At 37.2% G+C, this 27,628-nt stretch overlaps 1 protein-coding gene across 3 annotated transcripts in view; it reads left to right on the top strand.

The window, feature by feature from the left end:
- REV3L (REV3 like, DNA directed polymerase zeta catalytic subunit) overlaps window positions 1–27,628 on the top strand; it is a 254,937-nt gene that overhangs the window by 204,397 nt on the left and 22,912 nt on the right. For all 3 annotated transcript variants that reach the window (XM_058307291.2, XM_058307290.2, XM_071218630.1), the window contains 5 exons: window positions 3,498–3,607; window positions 9,544–9,658; window positions 22,941–23,078; window positions 24,222–24,412; window positions 25,084–25,330. In XM_058307291.2, the coding sequence (XP_058163274.1) occupies window positions 3,498–3,607; window positions 9,544–9,658; window positions 22,941–23,078; window positions 24,222–24,412; window positions 25,084–25,330 (801 nt within the window). The remainder of the gene's footprint in view (window positions 1–3,497; window positions 3,608–9,543; window positions 9,659–22,940; window positions 23,079–24,221; window positions 24,413–25,083; window positions 25,331–27,628) is intronic.

Below are 27,628 nucleotides of genomic sequence, written 5' to 3'. Positions count from 1 at the left end.
ATATGTGGCTACCTTCCATTTGTATCTCATGAGGATTTCTTGAATATACTCATGCCGGGTGCAACTCAAGCTGTGCAGACAGGAAGAGTAAGCACGACACCCGCCATTTTTCTAGTACCAGTGCATGTGGCAATTAGTGGTACTTTGAGATATAACCCTACAGGCAGGACAATATTTGTCTCAAGCCATTTACGCTCCTGCTGCCTCATACATGAGTTTAACACACTGAGCTGAAGATCTTGTTCCCAAAACAATCATTATATTTGATAAGTCACTACTATTGCCAGGAAGGGATGTGAGATAGCTTTTCTTGCTGCCCCCAGTGGAAGAGAGAGAGAGAAACCACACCTCTGGGTCAAGAGTCCACCCTCCATGATTTTGTAAATGTACAACATACTCAGTGTAAGTAGGACTTACACTCAGTGAGTAGAAGTATGTTGTTTTCAGTAGAGCATTTTGAACTACAGGTGACACATAGAACAATACCTTTTCAGGGAGATCAAACTCATACACTTCCTCTCCAACAGAGAGACATATCAGAATTTTTTTTCTGATCCTCATATTCATCACCATTGTCTTTGTAGCTAAAGAGTACTGTATTGTTACTTGTTTGGGGTACTAAAGAATACTGCAGTTATTACTGATTAGGGAGTCTTTTCCAGCAAAAAATTGCACCACACAACTGTAGCACATGATTTGTTTCTCTCACAACATTTTATCCCTGTGAAGTAAGTAGAAGATGTGCACGAACACACATGACTGTTCCGAACAACCACAAATGAACAGCCCCTGTTGATGTGAGTATGAAATTCAGCCTTGTACATCAAGTGGGAGTATATTGTCTTGAGTATCAGACAACAAGAGATATCTCTAATTACTGTTATTACCTTGAGTTCTAGCTCCTTGCCCCATCACACATTACCAGCGGTGGAGAGTGTGCTGCCGCTGAAAACAATACCAGCATTAGGGTGCGGCACTATCACTGGAAGTAATACCATAGTTGGAGAGCTCTCAGTGACCACAAAATTTGACCAAGGCCAGCTGGAAACCCCCAATCCATTCACACAATTGTGTAACCAAAGAAAAAACGGCTGTTCATGTGTTTGAATGTAGCCAAAAGTTTGGAAATCCCCCCATTTCTCCAGTCATGCTAGGCGCAGAATATGAGTAACTTGCTGCTTGTGTATGAACCTGATCATCTCTGCCAGAGCATCATGCATAAGACTTTAGACTTATTCACAGAAGGGATAGCCTGGGCAGGACATTACAAGTTCATCACCACTGCCGATGGCACCCTGCTCAGCTGCACCTCCTGCATCAAATTCAGGTCTGGGAGAAGCCCGATGACTCCTTGACCTACTTCATCAAAGGCTGGACTAGGGGCCTGAACCTGAAAGCACAGTAAGAGAATTGGAGCTGCTGCTTGCCAGTACATGGACACAGTCACCACCCTGGTCAGGATGGGTCTGCTGGAGGTCTGTCTGGGAGTTGTTTGCAGACTCTGAGGTGTGAACCCAGCCCCCTCCCCGACCTCAGACAGGTTGAAATGTACCTGAAAATAAACCAGGGTGGGGGCGTGGAGGCAAATGGTTTACTGGCTGTGGCTATGTGCTTTCCTACAGTGAACACAATCAAAAATATAGTACCACCAAGATCACAGAAAGTACTGCATATGAACTGTCATAGAGAAAGACAAAAGTTCGTAAGCCAGAATTCCTATATGGAGAAAATGGAAAATAACATAGCTAATAGTTATAGGCTGATATCGTTGTCTCAATTGGACATAGTCACTGACCTATTTCATAATTTAAATTTTTATATGTTCACTTTTTCTCCTAAATTATTTATGTTCATATTTATGGTAAGGCGATAGATATAGATAGATAGATATACATATTCATGTGTATATATTTATGTGACAATTATTTTGCCTGCCTTTTCCTATTTATTTTCAGAGAATTAATTTTTGCTTTAAATATTTTCCTTATGACTTTTCAGGATCCCAACCATTGCCAAAGTTGTAAAACTAGTTATTTTCCTCTTTTTAAACCCCATCTCTTAGCCTATAATGGAGTAATACTTTTCAAAGGAGGAGCCACGTCACAAAGCAGAAGAATCAGTCCTAATTTAATTACCACATCTCCCCACTCTCCCCATGCCCAAGTGTTCCTGAATCCATACTACATGGCTTTCAGGGACAACTGCAAAAGTTCTGACTCTTCCAGGTATAATTTAAATGGGTCAGTTTAAGCAGCGTTAGGCAGACATTTAAGATCACATTGTGCTCGTGTGTATGCATTTGTTTGTACATGTATATCTCGAAAGCATGTTTGATTCTACTGACTACATGCCTCACCCACCTAGCTGTTTGCCCTCACGTATTTAAAAGTTGACCTTGTTTGAAGATGGCAACAAGTAACAGATTTTTTCCTATTTGAATTTCAATTAGATAATATGATGTATTCAAGATCTCAATAGAATTCATTATCTTAATTTAAAACCCAAATTGTTTCTCCTACCAATTTTATTATTTATTCCATTGTTCATACACTTCATATTCCTTTTGTAAAGCAACTATAAACAGACTTTTAAATCTATTCAATACTACATTTTAGCTCAGATAATTCAAATTTTACAGTGAAAGAAAAATCATAATTCTTGTTTGCTTCTTAATACAAAAGAAAAAATGCATTGTTCTTGCTTTGAAATTATAAAAAGAATGTTCCATTAATGCTAAATGGCAATTTTCCTAACTCTTAGCTTTAATGAGTTTAACAAATCAAACAACAATGCTAAACACATTATCTCCTTAATTTACTTACCTGTGAAATATAATTGCCATACTTAATCATATTTGTCAAGGCCCATTATCTTTTTTTCCTTCATCAGTATATACCATGATCATTGTTAAAACTCACTATACCAATGCAAGAACCTTTGCTGGATGTAAAACTGCCTACTTGATTTAATATTTGTAATATATAGTTTGTAATACACTTTCTATCATATAATTATACATTTTTTCTCTGGACTTAGTATTATCAAAAGTTACAGATAACCAATCACTGAGGTTTAAGTTCATCAACTTTAATTACGGTTGAAAGAAATTATCATGAACATACCAAAAGAAATATTTTGAAAGAGATACACTTACCCAAAGTAATTTCCTACCTGTTTAGTTATAAAAGCTTATTCTTCTAGGAGTCAAATATAGCTGTATACTTGTATAAAATACAATCCATTGTACTTACTGATACTCTCACAGACAAATCTGTATTGAATGGTTCTTTCTTATAAATTCTTCATGTCATTTTCTTTTTGAGTACTTGAGGAAAGAATATTGGCATTTGATGGCTTATTTTGTTTTCTTCTTTCGTTCTTTTCTCATTTTATTTTTGGAAATATTAGTAATTGAATTTAAAGTAAGTTTTATATGTTGAAGCCTACTGACTCATAACTGTGTTAAGAAATTATTTCCAATGTGTTTGTACCAACAGGTTGGTGACAGTATTGTTCACAAAGCCAGAGAGACCTTGGAACGAGCTATTAAACTGGTGAATGATACCAAGAAATGGGGTGCTAGGGTTGTATATGGTGATACTGACAGGTAATGGATTTTTGTTTTTGTAGTTGTTTTTACATCTCTCAAATCTTCATTCACTTGTTTGAAATGGCTTAAGTGTGATCTTTCCAAAATTAGAGTCCTTATAATCTCTGGATCAGATTCAGCATGGGTCCTGATTTATCAGATATGGTCTTAAGAGAAAGATGGTCTTGAGAGAGAAAGAGTAAGTTCTTGAGCCACAGACTATGAAGACTCCCCTGGCTTCCCTTCATGTATTTATTGACCACATAGAAAGGGATCTATAAACAAAATATATACACAGGAGTCTGAGCTGTTTAAAGAAAATTATTTTAATGTGATTAATTGTATTATCTAGCCTCAGCTCTCTGAATTGAAAATATGTATCTTAAAATAAGCCATTTTTGAAGGACACTTGCCAAAGCTGTGAGTGGTTAGCTTTCATTCAGCTCAAAAATCTATTGACCTCATTCTCAGAAAAGTACATATAGGCGAATACACAGTTTTCCATTCGATTCCATGGGGCTTACAATTTCCTGAAGCCCATTTTCCCTGAATCCTGAATTTTAAACCCCTGCATCATTGCTTGGTTTGATTTTTTAAGGCCCAGTATTTATGCAACATTTTATTTAAATGGCTTATTAAATTTTTTCTAGAATATAAATATGCAAATTTCTTAGAATCTGAAATTTTTTCATATTGAGGGCTTCAGGTCACAGTATGATCATGCTAAGACCTCTGATTGCTTTGCACTCAAATGAAACAATAGGAGGTAATACTTTCAATCAGAAAAACTTCTAAGTGATCTTTGAACAGCATTTAATCTTCTCCAGTTCTTCATTGAACACACAATCAGCATAATCATACTGATACCGAATGAGACCTTGCCTCCTATAGTGGCCATTTCTTTACCATAGGTAGGAATAAGGTAAGATTTCCCAAGCCCAGTTGTCCATATTCTCTACTTCTCATTATCAAAAGCCACTCCTCAATTTGGCTCTTGGGTTTCACTTTTCCGTAAAACCGCTTCTTCTGGGTAGTCTAGCAAAATAAAAGTTAACTAAAAAGTAGTTTTGTACCTTATTAGCATCTCTTAGCAAAATATGTAGGGAAGAGGAGAAAGTTAAACATTTAAATAGTTGATTTTAAATAGCATTTACACATGTCGTTTGTTGACCACACACAGAATCAGAAGCAGGCATGATTCTAATTGTACTTAGAACAATTGTTTTTTAGTCTGTTTGTCTTTATGAATCCAGTTAGATTGATTTTGCCCATAGTATGTAGATACAAAAACAATGACAAACACAAAAACCACAGACTAGCAGAATTTCAGAGCTAGAAGAAGATATTATATAGGCCAGCAGTATTCAAGCTGTTGGGAGGAACCATAGGAGACCTTAGAATAATTCCTCAGGTGCTGATTAAGAGCAAATTCTCCAAGGCTAGGAAACTTGTCTACGTTCCAGCTAACTAATCAGTGATGGAACCAGAGATTGGTACTCAGTGTCTTGAATTCTAATTGGTGCTTTCTCACTACATCAGATTTCACAGATATTTTATGATTCCAATCAAGGAAATTTATTTGTAGTGTAGTTAGAACCTTTGATAACTGTATTAGTCAGCAAAGGGGTGTGGATGCAAAATACTAGAAATTGGTTGGTTTTTATAAAGAGTATTTATTTGGGTTAGGAGCTTACAGATAACAGGCCATAAAGCATAAGTTACTTCCCTCACCAAAGTCTATTTTCACGTGTTGGAGCAAGATGGCTGCCGATGGCTGCGAGGGTTCAGGCTTCCTGGGTTCCTCTGGGCTCAGCTCTTTTGTGTTCTCCTTAAGGTCAGCTGTAGACTATGAGGCTCTCTAGGCTTTGCCTCTCTCCACAAGGTCAGTTATAGACTATCAGGCAAAGAACGGCTCTGTCTCTCTCTGGGCTTCTAGCTTAAGACTTCAGCATCAAACTCTATCCTCAAAACCCCAACATTAAAAGCCCCCAACTCTGTCCTTTGTCATGTGTTTTATCCCTAACGACATGGCCCAATCAAAGCCCTAATCATAACTTATCACGCCCAGGTACAGACCGGATTACAAACATAATCCAGTATTAGTTTTTGGAATTCACAATCACCATTCGCTGCCTGATCTACACAACATATGTTTATTAAAATCTTCTCTAGGACATGCCTTCTCAACCTGAACAGTATTGCCTCAAGGGAGTAAAAAATGGTTCTTAAAAGGCAAAAAATCTTAGCTACTACCATGGTTTGTCATCCTACAAAGCTCAATACTACTTAGCAATATTTTATTTCTTACTAATTACATTTTCTTGTTAAATGTAATTGTAATTTATTATTTTCTCCTTAGGAGAGTGATAATGAAAAAAGATTCAGAGCGATTGTGGCTCAAATAATTGAGTGCTCACCTCCCACATGGGAGGCCCCATGTTTGGTTCCCAGTGCCTTCTGAAAAATCAAAAACAAAAAACAGGCAAAACAAGCTGAAAAACCAACACAGGGGATCCGATGTGACTCAGCAGTTGAGCACTGGCTTCCCACATATGACATCCCTGGTTCAGTCCCTTGCCCCCGGTACCTCAAAAAAAGAAAAAAAAAGAGATTGAGAAATACTGCTCTAGGGTTAGTAAATAATGCTTGCTAGAGTGAAATAGAGTTCTCAGTTGAGAGTAAGGCAGTCTGAATTATCTTTCTAGCCGTACTGCAAGCTGACTCTGTGTCCATTAAAAATTCACCCTCTCTGAGATTCAGTTGCTGCATCATCAAAATGAAATTAATCTGATAGGTGATGGCAGACGGCCTTTGCCTTCATCCAATTTCAAAATAGGTGATTTTACAATTCTTGAAGTATAGCTTAGGATAAATCTTATTTATCCACCCCATTGGGATATGACTTACTCATATCAGTGAGTAACACTCTCTACATTAGTGATTCTCAGGCAGGAGAGGGAAGGACTTTTGGCAAGACTTACAATTCCAGGGCATCAGAGGGAGCTGTGAGGAGCCAGGATCAGAATCTCTTGGGAAATTTACCTGAATTTAATTGGGTAAAATATCCTAGGTGGTTCTAATTTATCCCACCATCTCCCCAAAGAAAATTACTCCTATAAATGTATACTTGGATTTCTCATCCCAAAGATGAATTCAATTCATTTAATTTTAACTAGATTAAAAGCATCAGTGACAAATAGAAACTCATTTTAAAAGTCTTTCTCTTTGTAGGCTGGTTACCTCTGTTCTGTTTAGTTACCAAAACTTTCTGTTAATCATGGCCAAGTTTAGGTACAAATCATTTGGGTCCAAACAGCATAGATTAACTCAAACCCACTAACAGTGCTGCATAAAATCGCAAATATATAGCTATAATAATAGCTTTTAAGATATAAAGTATGTATACACTTAATTTTTATCAACTTTATTGTAGATTTTTTAACAAAAAAAAGTAAACAGTATATAGCTCAAGGAATTTAATAGTTGCATAGACTCTTGCAGCCAACTACCACCAATCATGATATAGAACATTTTTGTCACCCCAGAGAATTCCCTCAAGCCACTTTGCAGTCAATCCTTCACCCTTACCACCATCTCCACAGGCAACAGCTTACCTGATTTCTTGATTTCTTTTACCGTGGTTTAGTTTGCTAGTTTCTAGAACTTCATAGTAATGTGAGTTACATACTCTCTAATTTTTAAATGTTTGCATTCATCATTGTTCTAAATATTTTAAGCATAATAATCTTTCAGCAAAATATAAAAGTTTGACAGTTACATAAATTACACTTAGCATATGACTCAGTCATTTTATTCCTTGATGTTTACCCAAGAGAAATGAAGACGTGTGTCTACAAAAGACCTGTATACAGATCTTCATTGCAGCTATATTCTTAATAGCCCAAAACTAGAAACAATTCAAATGTCTATTAGTGGGTGAGTGGATTCCTTATTTATATACAAGGAATACTATTTGACAATAAAAAGGATCCAATTACTGATAATCCCAACAACATGAATGAATCTCAAAAATATGCTAAGTTAAAGAAACCAGACATACAAGAATACATACTGTGTTCTATTTATATAAAATTCTTGGGGGAAAAAAAATAAGTCTGTAGTAACAGAAAACTGGTCAGTGGTTCCCTAGGAAAGTAGTAGAGTAAATAATTATTGAAAAGGGGTAGAAGGGAATTTTTTGAGGTGATGAAAATTTTCTATACCTTCTTTGTGGTGGGGGTTATATGAGTATATATGTCAAAATTCATGGAACTATATAAATAGTTGAAATGTGTTCATTTCTTCATTTCATTTTATGTAAATTATACCTCTGTAAAGTTGATTTAAAAGTCATCTTTCAAAAGGAAATTTTATTCTCTATTAAAACATTAAGACTATGTTAGATTAATAAGTAAGTATCGAGTGAGCCTAAAAGAGAAAATACTACAAAAAGTTTCAGGTGGTTCAGAGTAGGGCCTAGCTTGAAGGTATAATTAACTAAGTCCTATTTATTCTGCCTTAATGTTAAGATTAATTAAAATTGTAACAATTTTTTATATTAAAAACCTTAAGTTTTTAAACTTAAGTGAATAAATTTTTTTTTTTAAACTTTTCATTCAAGCTCTAAAACAAGTACTGTCTCCATTATTAGCATCCAAGGAGCTTTTTCAAAGAAACATCCAAATGGGGTTTAAAATCCAATATAAAAATGTTAGGAAATACAAGGTTGATTTATTTGACTCCAAGACTCAAAACAAGTATCTTAAAATTATTTTTAAAGATAGTGTCCCTTACTACTATTTAATCTTTCCACTAAAATTGAGGAAAGATGAACTTAATAGTCTCCCTTAAATATTTATTAGCCATTATTTCTGTTGGTTCTTAGATTGTGGTATAAACAAAATGTGAAGTACTGTTATAAAGTTAGCTGGATTATATTAGAGGAAAGATGCCCAATACTTTTTTTATTTGGTTAATTTTGAGAAAATATCTCTTAGCTCTTGGTATTTTTTGGTCAATATTAGAAATCCTTTCCTCTTGACCTGCAGTACACTGCTGGTAGAAGTATATTAGGAATATTTTCTGGAAATCAGTTTGACAGTATCTTTCAAAATACCTTAAAAATATTCACAACCTCTACCCAGAAATTTCACATCTAGGAATTTATCCTAAAGATACAATCAGAGTTGTGCCAATCAATTATTATATATAAAATACAAGCAAAAATTAACCTAAATTTTCAATAATAGATTTGGTTAAATTATAACATATCCAAACACTGAAATACTATGTAACTGGAAAAGTAATATAGAAGAACCGATATGGGAAAATGTTTGCAATATACCACTACATGCAAAGAGAAAGTTACCAAACAATATGATCTGTGATCTTGAATGAGAAAATATTTACAGATATACACAAAATGTTTGTAGTGGGTTTTTTCCTAGATGGTGGGATTACAAATGGCTGTTTTCTTCTTTGTACCTTTCTGTATTTTCTATTCTTCTATGAACATATCTTATAAAATATATATGTGTGTTAAGTTGGGCAGTTCTGGAAGGAAATTGTCCTCCATACTGTAAGTAAATTTTCCATTTCTTTGTAATCACATTTTCTTTTATGATTGACTTAACTGTGTGCCATATAAAGCCTGAAATGTGCAGAGATGATTCAGGACCACCTTGTGAGCTGTGACATCTAACCTGATCTGTGTATAGCGGAACTAGATATACTGGATGCCTTAAGGTCTGAAACAAGATATTCTACGAATATACAAGGGAAGTGTGATAGATAAAACACAAACGCTTAGATAGAAAGCGACTTAATAAAGAAAAGTAAAGAAAAAATGATTTTTTTTGGTGTTAAACAGAATATTAGCCAGGATAGGTATGCTCTATGAAATACCTTGTTATAATGACTTCCTCATTTCCTTACTCTATTTTTAATCCCCTTAGTATGTTTGTGCTACTGAAAGGAGCCACTAAAGAGCAGTCTTTTAAGATTGGTCAGGAAATTGCTGAAGCTGTAACTGCTACCAATCCTAAACCAGTGAAATTGAAGTTTGAAAAGGTAAGAGAAACATAATACTAATAATCACATATAAAAGTCATATACCTTCTAGAGATATCTGACTTCAATGCACTTTCAGAATCCATAATATATGAAAGTATTACATTTTAAATGTTTTGTCTTTATTTCATATAATTTTCTCAAAATTGTTTTAGAAATGAAATGATTATTCCAGTTACTATTGCCGATAACAGACTACTCCAAACTTAGTGGTGTAGAACAACCACCATTTTATTATGCCCATAGATTATATGAGTAAGAAATTCACAAAGGGCACAGCAAGGATGGCATCTCTCTGCTACACAGTGTCTGGGCTGGGAAGACTTAAAGGCTGGGGGTGACCCAACTAACAGCTAAGGACTAAAATCATATAAAGTTTGCATACTCTCATGTCCAGAGGGTAATGCATGCTACTGGTTGGGATATCAGCTAAGGCTGTGAGCTGGAACATCTCCATGTGGCCTTTCCCTGGGGCTGCTTGGGCTTCCTCACAGCATGATAGCTGGGTTCTAAGAAAGAACATCCCAAAGAGAAATAGACAAAATCGGTTTTGCTTTTCATGATCCAGCCTCAAAGTTTCACAGCACCTCAAGTCTATCTAGATTTAAGGGGAAGAATCTTAGACCCTGTTTCAGTTTGCTAAATGCTGCTGGGAGCAATATACCAGAAATGGGTTGGCTTTTATAATGGGCATTTATTAAGTTAAAAGTTCATAGTTCTGAAGCCATGGAAGTGTCCAGATCAAGGTATCATTAAGAGATGCTGTCTCACCAAGTTGCAGCTGTGGGTGATGAGGCACAAGGCAGGGCATAATGGCAGCTCTCCAGTCTCTGCCTTTTCCTTCAGGCTTACTTTCTCCTCTTTCAGGCATATGGCTTCTCTCTCCTTTCTTCTCCAGGCCTTTTCTCTTTCAGGCTCTCAGGGACTTTTTTCCATGCCTCTGTGCTCTGCTGATTCCAGCCTCCAGGACCTATCTCTCAGCCTTGGGAGTTCTTTATCTCTGCCACTTTCTTCTGTGTCTGCTGCTTTTAGCCCTCTCTTTATAAAGGATTCTGTTAGGAAGATTAAGACTTATCCTGGATCATGCTCTCCTGAAGTGATCTAATCAAAAGGAGGATCTCTTAACTGAATCCAACCAAAGGGTACCACATACAGTAGGTTTACATGCATGAAAGGGTTAGCTTAAGAACGTAATTTCCTGGGGTCCACAAAAAGAGTCAAACCAGCACATTCAACCCTCTGGACCCCAAAATACATGCTCTTTCCATATGCGATACACATTCATTCCATTACAATATTTCCAAAAGCCTTAAATCGTTTCAGTAACAATGCTAAGTACAAAATCTCATTAATATCAGTTATAGGCATGCAGTCTGTCTTGGGGCAAAATTCCCCTCTGCCTGTGGACCTGTGAAATTTAGGAAACACATTACCTGCTTCCAATATACAAAGAAGGGACAATCAGAATAAATGTTCCCATTGCCAGAGGGAGAAATTAGAAGGAAAACAGGGGTCATGAGTACCAAACAGTTCCAGAAACCTGCAGGGCATACTACATTAGATTTCAAAGTTTGAGACTCATGTATAGAACGACAGTTTCTTCTCTTTGGTGCCTCATGAAGTGGGGGTCCTACCCCTTTCAAGGGCTTGCTCAGCAGCATCTTCTCAACTCCATCCTTTTCAAGCCTCTGGGTAGGGGCTGAACTACTAGGCCTAACCCTCCAAGAACCCTGGGATGATGGCCATACTCTTCCCTGATCTTTGGGGCATAGGCCCAACCAAATTCTCCTTTACCCCCAGGGAATGTGCTTCACCCATTCTGAAGCCTGGGATGGCAGCACTCTCCCTGAACAATAGGGCAGAAGGCCCACCCTCTTCAAATGCCAGGACATACCCTTTTTGCACAAGTGGTGGGGTCCCCCCTCTCTTGTGAGAAGATGCCTTAAGTCTAGACCTCAGCTTCCATAGTTCTGCCCTTGAAGTCGTTTTTCCTTAAATCTGTCTCTTTTCTGTCCCTTTTAGTCCAGGCTGGCAGTGATTCTGTTCACACAGATTTCACAAAAAGCTTGTTGCTTTTGCCTGCATTTCACAGGGGTCTCAACCATCAGACAGTAAGACTTACCACAAATCATTCCTGGGTAATTGCATTTCCAATCCTGACTTGAACTGAAAAGACTGGCTGGTACCATGTTCAGTTAAATATTCATTGGAGTCCTCTTCTCTGGGGACTTCTTTTCTGGTGGCTTGGAATTACCCAAACCACCAGTTTCTGGTTTCTTTGTGCTCAGAAGTTCAGTTCTCAGCTTGTCCCTTTCCCCTCACATTTTGGTTTAAGCTGCAAGGAGAATCCAGGCTGCACTTTCCACATTTAGTTTGGAAATCTCCTCAGCTAAATATCCAAGCTCATCACATTCAAATTCTGCCCTCCATCTAACATCAGGAGTCAATTTTGCTAACTTTTCTGCCCCTTTAAAGCAATGATAACTTCCTCCCAGTTTGCAATGATACATTTATTATTTCTTTCTAAGGCCTCATCAGAAGTATCTTTTTTTTTTTTAAGATTTAATTTTTTAACACACACACACACCCATTGTTTGCACTTGCTGTGTCTGTTGTATGCTGCTTGTCATCTTTTTGGAGCACTGGAACTGAACCTGGGACCTCCCATGTGGTAAGCGGGAGCTCAATTGCTGGAGCCACATCTGCTTCCCCAGAAATGTCTTTAGCGTCCATAATTTTACCAACGGTTTCTTCAAAGCAACCTGGACTTTTTTATCAAGTATCTCACATTTCTTTGAAAATCTTCCTCTTACCCATTTTAAAAAAAAAACATTTCCAACATTTTGAAATCCAGAGGGTGGAGTATGACAATTTGAAGCTTTTTGTAGATCCCAGAAAAGATTATATCTTTAGCGCTAATCCATACCTGTACATGGAAGCCTACTGTAGGTGGGAATTCTTGATTAAATTACTTCTGTTCAAGGTTTTTGATCAGATTGTGGGGTCCAAGGTGGGTCTTAATCCTCTTACTGGAGTCCTTTATAAACAGAGTACTAAAAGCAGCAGACCCAGGAAAAAAAAAAAAGCAAAGACAGAGAAACTCTGAGAGGCTGAGAAACTCTGGAGGCCAGAGGTGGAGAAGCCCTGGAGGTCAGAGGCTGGAATATGTGGAGAGATCAGAGGCATGGAAAGAGACCTTGGAGAGGCAGAATAGAGATGAGACCTGAAGTGGAGGGGAGAAATGAGCCATATTCTTGATTGCCCACAGCTGAACTTGGGAGAATGTAAGCCTAGAGGAGAAGGCAAAGACTGTAAAGCCACCAGTTTGCCCTGCCATATGCCTGATCACCCACAGCTGCAGCTTGCTGAGACAGCATCTCTTGATGATGCCTTAATCACATTTATTGTAAACTTACACAAAGTTTCAGGAGAGTATTCTCCCTAAGCACTGTAAGAACTGAAAGAGGATTGTGTCCTCTTGGGCTAAATGGAGAGACTCCATATAGGAGGTAGTATTGCACTCTGTCTTGACAATGGTTAGGATTTCAGTAGGCAGCCACTGAGGTACATCGTTTGCACTGAAGAAATGGCCTATGGAAGGGTGGAGCTGGAAAAGCACAATATGGGAACACAGAGTAACAGATGTCTGTAAAACTAAAAATGAGTCCAGATTATAGAGTATGTTGAATGCCAAGCCAAAATGTTTAAACTTTATCCTTAAATTATTCCTTCCTTAAATATTTAATAGACTTCACCAGTGAAGCCATCCTGGGCCTGGAGTTTTCTTTTGGGAAATTTTTAAATTCAAACTTCAAAATTTATAATTCAGAGTTATTCAGAGTTTCTTTGTCTATTTTTTTAATTTGTGGCAGGTAGAGGAATTTTTCAATTTATTAATAGCATCTCCTTATTATTGTGATTTAGTATATTTACAAATATATGAAGCTATCAACACAGTTTCAGAGCATTCCCATCACTTCACAAAGAAACCTCATATCCTTTACCTGTCATAACTCCTCTATCCCCCATCTCTCCTCTACCAGACCTAATCAACTTTCTGTATTTATTAATTTCCCTATTCTGGACATTTGATATGAATGGCGTCATATAATATGTGGTCTTTTGTGACTGACTTCTTTTGCTTAGCTTAATATTTACAAGGTTCACCCATGCTATAGCATCAGTATTTCTTTACTTTTAATCACCAAATAACTTTGTTGTATGGCTGTACCACATTTTGTATAACCAGCCATCAGTTGATGGACCTTTGGGTTGTTTCCATCTTTTGGCTATTATGAAAATGCTGCCATAAACATTCATATGCAAGTTTTTGTATGAACTTAAGTTTTTATTACTCTTGAATATATACCAAAGAGTGGACTTGCTGGGTCAGTTTTTGCTGGTAAGTCTTTGTTTAATCATTTGAGAAACTGTTAGACTGTTTTCCAAAGTAACTGGACCATTTTACATTCTCCCCATTAACAGTGTATGAGGATTCCAGCCTTTCCATATCCTAACGAACACTTAGTATTGGACTTTTTGATTCTAGCCATCTAGTAGGTATGAAATGGTATCTCATTATGGTTTTGATTTCCATTTCCCTGGTGACTAATGATGCTGAGCATCTTTTTCATGTACTTATTGACCGTTTGCATATCTTCCTTAGAGAAATGTCTATTCAAGTCCTTTACCCATTTTTTCATTAGGTTGTCTTTTATATTTATTAAATTTATTGAGATTCATTTTATGATCTAGCATATGATCTCTCCTATAGAATGTTCTCTGTCACTTGAGAAGAATATGTATTTTTAGTTGTTGGGTAGATGTTTTCGTTTGCAAAAGGGCTGCCGATGCAAAGTATCAAAATGTGTTGGCTTTTATTAAGCATATTTATTTAGGTTAACGCTTACAGTTCCAGGGCTATGAAAAGTCCAAGCCAAAGCACCATCAGAGATGCTTTCTTACCAAATCAGCTATTGCTGATACTGGCATGTTGCCACATGGTGGAGCAAGATGGCCACCAGTCTCTACAGAAGTCTCTCTGTCTTTCCTTCCAGAATCTACCATCTCTTGGAGCTCAACTTTTTTTTTTTTTTTTAACAAATCAATTTATTGGTACATATTAATAAAGCATACAATTTATACAAAATGTACAAGCAATGGTTTGGTGTAATCACATAGTTGTGCATTCATTACCTTAATCATCATTAGAGCATTTTTATTATTTTAATAATAATAACAAACAAGAAAATTCTTCACTCCTCAATCTCTCTATGCTTTCCCTGCTGTATCTAGCTGCTATTTCTGGCTATTCTTGCACAATTATTTATTGAGATATATTCATATATCATATGATCCACTCAAAGTTTATAATCAGTGGCTTCCAGTACAACCTCAATGTGGTGCATTCATCACCAGAAAAACTTCAGAACATTTTCATTACTTCAAAAGGAAAAACGCCACATGTCTTAGCAATTGGAGCTCAGCTTTGAGCAATCAGGTATAGGCATTTTCTCTTTCTGGGCCTCCTATATCAGTCTCAGCTATTCCGTTCTCTTCCCAAGTTTGGCTGTAAGTTATCAGGCATATAGCAGGGCTCCTCTCCTCTTGATCTGCTCCATGAGCCCAGTCTCTTTGGGGCTTTGTGCTTATGCAACCTTCTCTCTCACATTGCAGAGTCAAAATATGTCATATTTCTTTTTCCTCTGTCTGTGTAAGTTCTTTTTATATCAGAACCAGCAAGAGAGTAGGGACTCAACATGAGTCACATCCACTGATGTAATCCAGTCAACTGGGTCTCACACCCACAGCAGGAATGGATTCATTTAAAATATAATATTTCTCTTTTTGGGATTCATAAAATAATTTCAAATTGCCACAGTGGAATATTCTACAGATGTCTGTTAGGTCTAGTTGGTTTGTTGTGTTGTTATTCAAGTCTTCTTTTTCCTTCTTGATCTTCTGTCTGGTTGCCTATCCATTATTAAAAGTAAGGTATTGAAAACTAGTATTGTTGAATTTTTTGTTCCTTTCTCTCAGTTTCATTTCTTCATGTATTTTGCGGTCAGATGTATATATGTTTATAATTATTACACCTTTCTGAAGGTTTGTCCCTTTTAGCATCATTAAATGTTCCTCCTTATCTCTAGTAACATTTTTGTTTTAAAATCCATTTTGTGTGATATCAGTATAACCACTCCAGCTTTCTTATGGTTGCTTTTTTGTATATCATTTTCCATCCTTTTACTTTCAATCTGTTTTTGTGTCTTTGAATCTAAAGGGTATCTCCTGTACACAGCATGTATTTGAACCATGTTTGTTTTTCTTTTTGTTATCCAATCTGACAATCTCTGCCTTTTGATTAGATTATTTGATCCATTCACATTTAATATTATTGTTAATTTGTTCAATTTATGTCTGCCATTTAACTTTTTGTTTCCTATGTCACATCTTTTTTTTTTTAAAGATTTATTTCTCTCCCTTTCTCCCCCCCGCCCCAGTTGTCTGTTCTCTGTGTCTGTTTGCTGCGTGTTCTTTGTCTGCTTCTGTTGTCAGCAGCACAAGAATCTGTGTTTCTTTTTGTTGTTGTTATTGCTGTCACCTTGTTGTGTCAGCTCTCCGTGTGTACGGTGCCATTCCTGGGCAGGCTGAACTTTCTTTCACGCTGGACGGCTCTCCTTACGGGGCACGCTCCTTGCGCATGGGGCTCCCCTGCACGGGGACACCCCTGTGTGGCACGGCACTCCTTGCACGCTTCAGCACTGCGCAAGAGCCAGCTGCACACGGGTCAAGGAGGCCCAGGGTTTGAACCACGGATCTCCCATGTGGTAGACGGATGCCCTGTCCATTGGGCCAAGTCCACTTCCCTCCCTACATTTTCTACTACTAGTTTTATGGCCAAGTCTGCTTCCCCCTATGTCACATCTTTTTTTGTTCCTCTATTCCTCCTTTACTGATTTCTTTTCCATTAAGTGTGAATATTTTTAATATAGCATTTTAATTTCTTTAATGATTTTTTCACCATATTTTTAAGCTGTTTTTAGTGGTTACTCTACAGTTTACCATATACATCTTAACTTAGCTGAATCAGCTTCCAATACAATTCTAGTGATGTATAGAAACAATAATCATATTATAGCTCCATTTCCTTTTCCTCTTTATGTGGTATTGTTACACCTATTATATCTATTAATGTTACAAACCCAACAAATTCATCATTACAATTGTTACTTTACTATTTGTAGTACACCTACATATACAAAAAATGTACAGCTTTTATCCCACCCACCTCTTTTTATTGTATTGGCAAATACATTATACGTTTGTTATGCTTCTGTATATTATAGACCCAACAATACCTTGTATGCATATTGTTTTATACAACTGCTTTTTAAATCAGTGAAGAGAAAAAAAGAGAAAAATTGTGTTTCTATTTTTATTTGTAATTACATAATTACCTTCACCAGTGTCTTTTGCTTTTTGTGTGGATTCTAACTACCATCTGGGATCACTTGCTTTCAGCTTGAAGAACTTTCCTTAGTATTTTTTATAAGGTGGGTCTGCCAGCAACACATTTTCTCAGTTTTTCTTTATCTGGAAAAGTCTTTACTTCCCCTTAATTTTTTATTTTATGTTTTTGAGGTACCAGGGGCTGAGGATTGACCTGGGATCTAGTGTATGGGAAGCCAGCACTCAACCACTGAGCCACATCAGCTCTTCTGAGTTGGTTTTTTCCTTTGTTTTGCTTGTCATTTGTTTTGTTTTGTTTAGGAGACAGCAGGAACTGAACCCAGGACTTCCCATGTGGGAAGCAGGCACTCAACTGCTTGAGCCACATCCACTCCACCCTTAATTTTTTTAAAGATAGCTTTGTTGGATAAGAGATTCTTCTTTAACAGTTTTGTTTTATTTTTTTCCTTTGAGCACTTTGAATATTTTATCCTACTGCCTTCTGGCCTCCATTGTTTCTGTTAAGAAGTCAGTTGCTAATCTTATTGACATTCTCTTGTAAGTAATGAATTGTTTTACTCTTTCTGCTTTCAAGATTTTCTCCTCATCTTTGACTTTTAGCATTTTTATTAATGATGTGCCTAAATGTGGGTCCTAGTTGGAGTTCATTGAGCTTCCTATATGTGCAGGTTATTAGTTTTCAATAAATTTGGCAAGTTTTCTGCCAGTATTTGTTTGTTTTTGTTGTTTTTATTTTTTTAGGAAACACTGGGGATTGAACCTGGGACCTCATACATGGAAAGCAGGCACTCAACCACCTGAGCTACACCTGCTCCCCTGTCATTATTTCTTTAAATATTTTTTTTCTTTGTATCTTTCTTCTCCTTCTGGTACTCCCATTACATGTATTTTGGTGCACTTAAAGGTATCCTGCATTTCTCTGTGGCTTTCTACTTTTTCATTCTTTTTTCTCTCTGGTCTTTGGCCTTTGTAAACTCTGTCAATCTGTCTTCAAATTAATTTATACTTTCTTCAAGTTCAAATCTACTGTTGAACCCCTCTAGTGAGTTTTTATAGTTTGTCTTTATTGATTGATAGTCTCTGTTTGATGCAACATTGTCATCATCCCTTTCTTTATCTTTTTTTTAGAGCCTTTTTTTTTTTTACGATTTATTTTATTTATTTCTCTCCCCTTCCCCCCATTGTCTATTCTCTGTATCTATTCGCTGCAGGTTCTTTTGTATCCACTTGCATTCTTGTCAGGTGGCACCAGGAATCTGTGTCTCTTTTTGTTGCTTCATCTTGCTGCATCAGCTCTCCGTGTGTGCGGCACCACTCCTGGGCGGCTCTCCTTACGGGGCACATTCCTTGCACATGGGGCACCCCTATGCCGGGGGCACCCCTGCATGGCACAGCACTCCTTGCACGCAACAGCTCTGCATGTGGGCCAGCTCACCACACAGGCCAGGAAGCTCTGGGTATCAAACCCTGGACTTTCCATATGGTAGGTGGATGCTCTATCAGTTGAACCACATCCACTTCCCTCCTTTATTTCTTTAATTATGGTTTCCTTTACTTCTGTGAACATGTTTTTAATACATACTTTAAAGTCTTTCTGATAAATCTGACATCTGCTCTCTCTCAGGTGGTTTCTGTTGCCTGCTTTTTCCCCTCTGTATGGGTCATACTTTCCTGTTTCTTTCCACACCTCATAATTTTTTGTTGGAAACTGGACTTTTAGGTAATATTATATAAATTCTGGGTACTAGTTCCCCCCATCCGCTCTCTGGGGCTTATTATTGTTACTTGCTTGATTAATGACAATGAATTATTTTCGTGAATTCTACTTCTCCTTCATAGTGTTCAGTCTCTGATGTTATTCCTCAGATAGGTGCAGCCTTGGCTGTGCCCACAGTCACTCTGAGATGACAGTGATTTTGGTAGCATGCTCTTCCTCTTTTTCCTAGACCTCACTCAGTTGCTAAACTCCACTAATTGCCAACTGATGTCTCTATTGTTGTTTTTCATTTTGTTTTTAGTTAATTTATTTTTAAAGAAGCTTTAGATTACATAAATGTTATATATATAGGGGATTCCCATATACCCTACCCCAACCTCCTCCCACACTTTCCCTCATTAACAATGTCTTTCATTAGGGTGGTATGTTTGTTACAATTGATGAACACATATTGAAGCATTGCTACTAACCATGGACTATAGTTTACATTATAGTTTACACTTTGCACTGCACAGTTTTATAGGTTTTGACAAAATGTAGAATGGCCTGTATCCATCATTGCAGTTTCATGCAGGACAATTCGGTGTCCCCAAAGTACCCCATGTTATAACTATTCTTCCCTTTCCCTCCCTTTAGAACCCAGGTGCCACACTTTATATCAATGATACAAGTTCTTTCATTGCTAGGATAATCATAAGTCTGTTTAATTCCATAGTTGCATCCCCCCTTTATGTTTGTTCATTCCTTAGTCTTGAGGATTTCGGGATGGTGGTGCCCATTCTGTTTCTAATTGAGAGAAAACTTAGATCCCATGGGGCAGATGGATGGGACTATCTTGCCTGCAGTTGTAGATACTCTGTTTTTTTGCATGGGCATTGTCCATCATCCTTTTGTTAGTTGTCCTGGGCAAGTCCAATGAACTGGAGAGTAAGTGTTGCAACTCTACTGAGATTCAGGGCTCAACTGGCATATGGACAGACCAAAGATTTAAGTCTCTAGGACATTTCTTTAACAAGTATAGTGCTAATTATAGGTTCAAATAAAAGAGGCCAAAGAGTCATGTGTAAGGAAACTGTAAATGATTCTAACTCTGTTATATTGAGGAACATATATTCCAAATTAAGGACTTCCAACAGGTTGCCAAATTCCTGAGATTGTCTGCCCTGCCTGTAGTGTCTAGATGTCTCTAGGCCCTCAGTAACCCTGCTGGTTGAGCCAGTTTTTACTGCGGCAGTCAATGAGATCCTTCTGAAATTGCATAAGTGTAACCTCTGGAATGACCTCCTGACTCACTTTGAAATCTCTTAGCCATAAAAACTCATTTATATTTAATATTTCTCCTTTTTGGTCAAGTTCTTTTTCCTAATGCATCACTAGTTGTTGCTTGGTAATAATCCCTCAGTGCCAGGGAGGCTTATACCCAGGAGTCATGTCCCACACCAGGCGCAGGGGGAGGTAGTGTATTTATATGCTTAGTTTGGCTTAGAGAGAGCCACATTAAAGCAACAAGGAGACTTTCAGGAGTTAACTCTTAGGCAATATATAGTACTAGGCTAAATTTCAATTTCTTGAGAAAAGGTTCATAAATACAACCATCAATATCAAGGGCTAGCGTAACGGTCTGTCCTTTGCTAGGCTCTGCCCATGTTCTTGGGGATTCTGACTGTGCTATTAGAAAATGTAGTAGGACTTCCCAGGATGGGAATTCAGTACTTTTTGTTCATTGTGTGGCTCTCCACCAACCGATAACACTCCATGATCATTTGAACATATTCATATGCCACAGAGGCATGCCCCAGGTGCACCCTTCCCCACACATACCCCCAATTACTGACACCCCACACCAGCGATTCTCCCCTGCAACAGTTGTGACCCTTCTGCAATCCAAAATCTCCCAAAACAAAGCTAAAAAAATAAAAATAATGTATGTCTTGGGGTATAAATTGCTCTACAAACTAATCCAATCAGATTCTGGCTCCTCAGTAACTGTTTCCTGAGGTAACTGGTTGATTTTTGTTCTGATTCAGGAGAGCTTATCCCAGCTGTCTTTTTTCCTGGTCTCTCCTGTAAACTACAGTTTACAGTTTAGACTGTATCTTGAATCTTCCTTCATTTACCTTTTACCACAACCTCCACTATTCTTTTAGTTTTTGTCCTTTTTTTTTTTTTTTCGTCTTTTTGTTTTGATTTTTTACCCCCATTGTTCTTTTAAGAAAGTGTCATTAACTTTGAACTTCTTCACTCTCCTTTGCAAATGTTGTCAATTCCTTTGGGACTAGATTAGGAGCGCTCTGTCTTATGGTATGTTTTTCCCCCAGACAAAATCTCAGAGCCAGGATTCTGGAGCAAAGAGAGAGAGAGAGAGTGTGTGTATGGTCAGGGGATGGGAGTTGGGGGGTGGGAGAGAGAGTGGCAAACTTTTCTCTAAATGACACTCCCACTCTAGGACCCCAGTAGTCTCAGCACACCGTGCCTAAGGTTATACCTTATTCCACCACGAGCAGCGGCTAGGTGAAAAAAGAGATCCCCCACTTCTCAACTGCATTCAACATGGTACTTAGGACTCAGCAACAGGTAGCTGAGAGCAGGAGAAAAACCCCTGGCATCCTGTTCCTCCTGGGGAAAAAGCCCTCCATCTGGATGCTGGATGTAAAGGGATTCATGTCTTAACTGCAGCAATCTGAAGTGGAGTCATTGCCTTCCTAAACTGGTTTGGGAGAAGGAAGGCCTCCCTAGATTCCAATTCACATACACACTAATTTCTGTAGATGTTCTTGAATACATGTTTCCTGACTTGCTATTTTCCCTTAGGACTGTTTTCAGAGGCTTTAAATGGTGGTGTTTGTTATCATTTTCACTAGTTTTTGGGGGCAGGGGGGAGGAGGGCGGAGCAGGAGGTAAGTCAGCAGAGTTCTTCACGCGGTTGTGCTGGAAATCAGTCTCCCCTGCCTTTCATTTTTGATATTTATAATTTGTGCTTTTTTTTCTCTCTTTGCTTGATCAGTCTAGCTAGAGGTTTATCAGTTTATTAAATTTTTTGAAGAATGGTTTCATTAACTTCTGGCCTTTATTTCCTTCCTTCTACTTACTCTGTCTTCTGTTTGCTTTTCTTTTCCTATCTCCTTAATTTGGAAGCTTGAATCAGTGATTTTAAGCCAATCTTTTTTAATACAAGCACTTAAACTATAAATTTCCCCCCAAACATTGGATGCCATAAATTTTGATACCTCGTGTTTTCATTATCTCTCATTTACTTGAATGACAGTGACCCTTTGGTTATTTAGAAATGTGTCAAGTTCCAAATATTTGGGGGTACTTCAGAAATCATTTTATTATTCTAATTTAATTCTATCGTGGTCCAAGAACATACTCTGTATGATTTCATTGCTTTCAAATTTATTGAATTGTTGTTGTTCCTGCATTTGGTCTCTTGATGAATGTTCCATGTAACCTTAAAAATCCATGTGTATTCTAATTGTTGGACTGGTTGCATAAATTTTGATAGACCCACACAATGGGCATGTAGGTATAAAACAAAATATGCTAGAATGAGTGCTCTCAAAAATAATTAAATGAAATAAGCAAAGTGCAAAATGGTATTTATGGTAAGCTACCACTGTAGGGGAAAGAAGGGTGTGTAATTACTGGTATTTGCATAGTTTGTATCTGAAAATATATATAGGAAACTACTAACAGAATGCTTCTGTGGAGCAGAAAGTGGAGGCAGAGGAACAGGGACTTTGCACTTTATAGGACTTGTATATACAACGTTTAAGTTTTTTACCATAAGTATTAAAGTAATATTTTAAATTTGTTTAAGAAGAGATGAGTATTTACTTTTGAGAGAGCTTTGTCATTTGAGATTGGAGCAAAGGTTATAATGCAAGAAAAGAAGTGAGTCAGGAGTTATGAAGTAAAGACAACTCATTCTGTATACTTTATTGCCAGGTATTGTATCATAAATTTGTTGGGCCCTAAACCATATTTAGAATTTTCGTTATTTGTCATTGATTAAAGAGAAGGGAGATATAAAAATAAAATATTAAAGGTGGAGAAAAATAGTTATTGAGAAGGCATTTTGTAATTTCACCACAGGTATATTTGCCCTGTGTCTTACAAACAAAAAAGAGGTATGTGGGTTACATGTATGAAACACTGGATCAAAAAGACCCAATATTTGATGCAAAAGGAATAGAAACAGTTAGAAGAGATTCCTGCCCGGCTGTTTCTAAGGTAAATTTTGTCTAATCTGTCTTCATCTTTAAGAAATAAGTGGCTAAAGAATCTGATTAAAATGTAAATATCCTTAGGTACACAACTAGGTGGAGGCCCAGGGATTCTTGAGAATTTTATTTCTAGTGAAAACAATTTATATGATTTTTGTTCTTCATTTCTGACTTCTTACCATACTTGGCCTTTTTCCAGAATTGCTTGAAAGCAACACATAAACTCCATAAAAATTTTTTTCCTATCACCTGGAGATATATTTGTCACATGACAACACCCAAAAGCTTGGGATCCAGGATAAAGAAGAGAAACTAGCAACAAAGAACTTGTATAAGTAACATAAGCCACCCCAGATTAACTGGAATTTGATTAACTCGGTTATCAAATGCAAATTGTAAAGATTTCTGAATGATACTATAAATTATCCAAATTCTTCAAACATGGTAATTTTAAGATATTAGTTTAATTTCCTGTCTTTATGCAAACTCAGACTCCTTCCATAGCAAACCAAAAATAAGTGATATAAATGGGAATAGCACTCTATACACTGAGAGTTATAAGAAATTAAAAGCATAATGGGTTAATTATTATTTTTAGTAGTAAAATTGGTATATTACTCAATACTGGTTTCTGAAAGACCAGAATTGCACCTAAACTAAATTAACAAATTTATTGCATAAATATGTGTAGGCAAAAGACTGATTTAACTGCTTGGTGATATTTTAAAATTCTCTCTATACAGCTGAATGAGGCCCTTTCTATGGCATGGTAAATTTAAAAAAAAAAATCACTACATGAAATCATACCTGGTCTCTTGTACCTTGAATGTTTTGGCTATTTAAGAAAAACGTAAATGTTTCATGTTGCTCATCACATAGCAAATATTTAATCTGCATACCATTCCAGTATTTTCCTCAAGATACATAATATTTTATTTTTTTAAATATTAAGCTATATGAAGTTTCTAAAATATTTTCCAATTTCTAAAATTTTTATTATCCAATCATTTGTAAATACCAAATTATTTACATAAATCAGCAAATTACCCAGTGGTTACTTAATTGAAAATGTACCCAATGATAAAACATACTAGGAGATATTTTGTCTTTATGTGCATATCCTTTTTTTTTTTTTTTTTTTTTTTTTTAGATACTTGAGCGTTCTCTAAAGCTGCTATTTGAAACAAGAGATATAAGTCTAATTAAACAGTATGTCCAGCGACAATGTATGAAACTTCTGGAAGGGAAGGCCAGCATGCAAGATTTCATCTTTGCCAAGGAATACAGAGGAAGTTCCTCTTATAAACCTGGAGCTTGTGTACCTGCACTTGAACTTACAAGGTAATGATATATACAGTAGCACAACACTCATACCTAGCAAGTATAGTCCAGGATTCTGCACAGGTTCAGAATAAATGAAAAGAAACCTAATCCATAGGCACAAACACACAATAGTTTCTTTACCTGCCTACATGAAGCCTCATGGAAAATGAATGGTTGCTCCCCCTTATTTTGTAAGCTCTGAAGAGGAAAAAATAATTCCTCTTCTAGACTTCCCTTAGGAAAACCAAATCTAATAAAATTGTGCTCTGATACAGAATTTGATTCATTTTTTTTTTCCACATCAAGTCTTTAATATTGATGTGCCAAAAGCACTTAGATGATGCTATTCTGGAATCAGGTAATCTAACCAGCTAACTTTTCTCTTTTTTTGTTAATTTATGATAGTTCTTTCTGTTAGGAGATGAAACCCATTTGAAGCTAGTTGATATCTGCCAGCTCATATTTCCCAGGTAGCAGTGATTTATAGAGTAAGTTTCAAACTCTTGAATCATATCCAACTGGTGCCAACTAGGCAAAACGTATGTAGTTCTCAAAACAATTATAACTACTTGAAGGTACCCTTTGTAGATTACCCATGGTTTCATTATTGTTTAATTTGCACTTAATTTGCTAGAAAGATGCCTTCCATGACAGTCTTTGAGTATGTATTTTATTTTGGATTTAAATAGGAAAATGCTTACTTATGACCGGCGCTCTGAGCCTCGAGTTGGGGAACGAGTGCCATATGTCATCATTTATGGGACCCCCGGAGTACCACTTATTCAACTAGTAAGGCGCCCAGTTGAAGTCCTGCAGGACCCAACTTTGAGACTGAATGCCACTTACTATATCACCAAGCAAATCCTTCCACCCCTGGCAAGAATCTTCTCTCTTATTGGTATTGATGTCTTCAACTGGTATCATGAATTACCAAGGGTAAGCTTACTAAGTATTACCTATGCTATACTAGAAATACAAGAAAGAGATTTTACTTAAAATTTCCAGTAAAACTAAGAGATTATTGTTAATGTGCTATGAGAAGCAAAGCAGATACTCTGTTTTCCTAAACTAGCAAAGTACCATGCTATCCTGGTTTTTTAAAAGAGAAACATTGAATTTTTTGATAACCAACTTCTTGGTTTTTGTCAGGCTGGCCACATAGAAATATTAAAATAAATCCCAGGGAAACTGATGTGGCTTAACTGATAGAGCGTTCACCTACCGTATAGTATGTTCAGGGTTCTAACCCAGGGCCTCCTGGCCCATGTAGTGAGCTGGCCCACACGCAATGCTGCCACGTGCAAGGAATGTCATGCCACGCAGGGGTGTCCCCCACAAAGGGGAGCCCCATGCACAAGGAGAGCCATGCAGCCCACCCAGGAGTGGCGCCGCACACACGAATAGCTGACGCAGCAAGATGACACAACATAAAGAGACACAGATTCCCAGTGCCGCCAAGAATGCAAGAGGACACAGAAGAACACACAGCAAATGGATACAAGAGAGCAGACAAGGCGCAGGGGTGGGGGAAGTGGAGAGAAATAAATTTTAAAAAAAAACAAATTTAAAATAAATAAATCCCATAACTATTTCAGTAGTAAACACTTAACCACAAAATAACTCAGTATAAACCAGCTTATAGAAAATAAATGGAGAGGGAAGCGGACTTGGCCCAGTGGTTAGGGTGTCTGCCTACCACATGGGAGGTCCGCAGTTCAAACCCTGGGCCTCCTTGACCCATGTGGAGCTGGCCCATGCGCAGTGCTGATGCACACAAGGAATGCCCCCGTGTAGGGGAGCCCCACACGCAAGGAGTGCGCCCTGTAAGGAAAGCCGCCCAGCACAAAAGAAAGTGCAGCCTGCCCAAGAATGGCGCCACACACATAGAGAGCTAGCACAACAAGATGACGCAACAAAAAGAAACACAGATTCCCCAGTGCCGCTGATAAGGATAGAAGCGGTCACAGAAGAACGCACAGCGAATGGACACAGAGAGCAGACAACTGGGGAGGGGGGGTAAGGGGGGAGGAGAGAGAGAGAAATTTTTAAAAAAAGAAAAGAAATGGAGAGCAAAGGTCCTTTCAAAATTGGTGTTTTAGAAATATATCTACTAGACATACTCCTGAAGAAACCAAACTAAAAAAGTAATTTTAAAATAGCATATTCTAAATTAAAACACATAGTGTGGAATCTTAACAGAAGAAGCTCAGCTTGCTTGAACTTTTTCTTAGTTTATTCACTAGAAGCCTGAAGGAGTGATGTGTGATTCTGTGATAACACAGGATACATTTTTCTAGGAGAGTAATAGTTTTTACCTACTACTTGAATAGTTGTTTTTACCTACTGTTGTCATTTTAGATCTGCTCAGGCATTTGCAGTTATCTCAGACTATGAAAGGCAGATGGTATCAGGGAAATTGATAAGTGTTTCTGCTTCCTCAGTAAGGACTATGTCCTAAAGGAAAAGAGTAAGCTAGAAAACTGAGGTTGAAGCAGTGCTTCAGAGAATTTGTGCTGGCTGATGTCTATAATGCCATACCCTGGCTCTGAACAAGTTTTGTTTGGTTTTTTGGTTTTTTAAATGACTGTCTTTTATCACAGCAAGAATGTTAAATCAGTGGTATTCATAAGAGGCTGAACTAATAACTTTAAAAAATAAAAACTTTATTATTTCAACTTCAAAAAATAACAGACAAAAGGCAGCTTAACAAATTGTGGAAGCATTACTTCTAAAAAAATTCTGTCCAGGGACATTTATCTGATTTAATCCTAAAAACAAACTCACTTGTTTCTCCAGTGTTCTGAAAGATGGATAAATGAGTACAGATTGGTCAAATGACATTACCAAGGTCTCCTTGTCAATGAAAAAAATGGAAAAAAAAAAAGTGCTTGATCATATTTATATCTCATAAAACTATATCCCATATATCTATCCTAAGGGCCAAACCAGCAAAAAGAAAACAGGATTTAATAACTTTTATACAAAGTGATTTATGAGATACTAGTAGAATAGGCCAAGGGTATAATAACAATATGATGACATTTCAGTATAAAATGAATACCAGAAGATAAGTCTTTGAAACCAGTATTACTCTTTGTCAAATGAAGTATTCATAGGTAATATGCATCTAATCGTTTGAATTTTGCATCCTACTTCCTAACAAGCAATCTGTAAGTTATTACCTATAATTTTTTAACCTCATTTGCCTTGAGTCCATGGCCCAGTTTGTACACC

This window comes from Dasypus novemcinctus, chromosome 11 (assembly GCF_030445035.2).
Source record: "Dasypus novemcinctus isolate mDasNov1 chromosome 11, mDasNov1.1.hap2, whole genome shotgun sequence".
NCBI lineage: Eukaryota > Metazoa > Chordata > Mammalia > Cingulata > Dasypodidae > Dasypus > Dasypus novemcinctus.
This window is presented reverse-complemented; position numbering and strand designations above follow the sequence as displayed.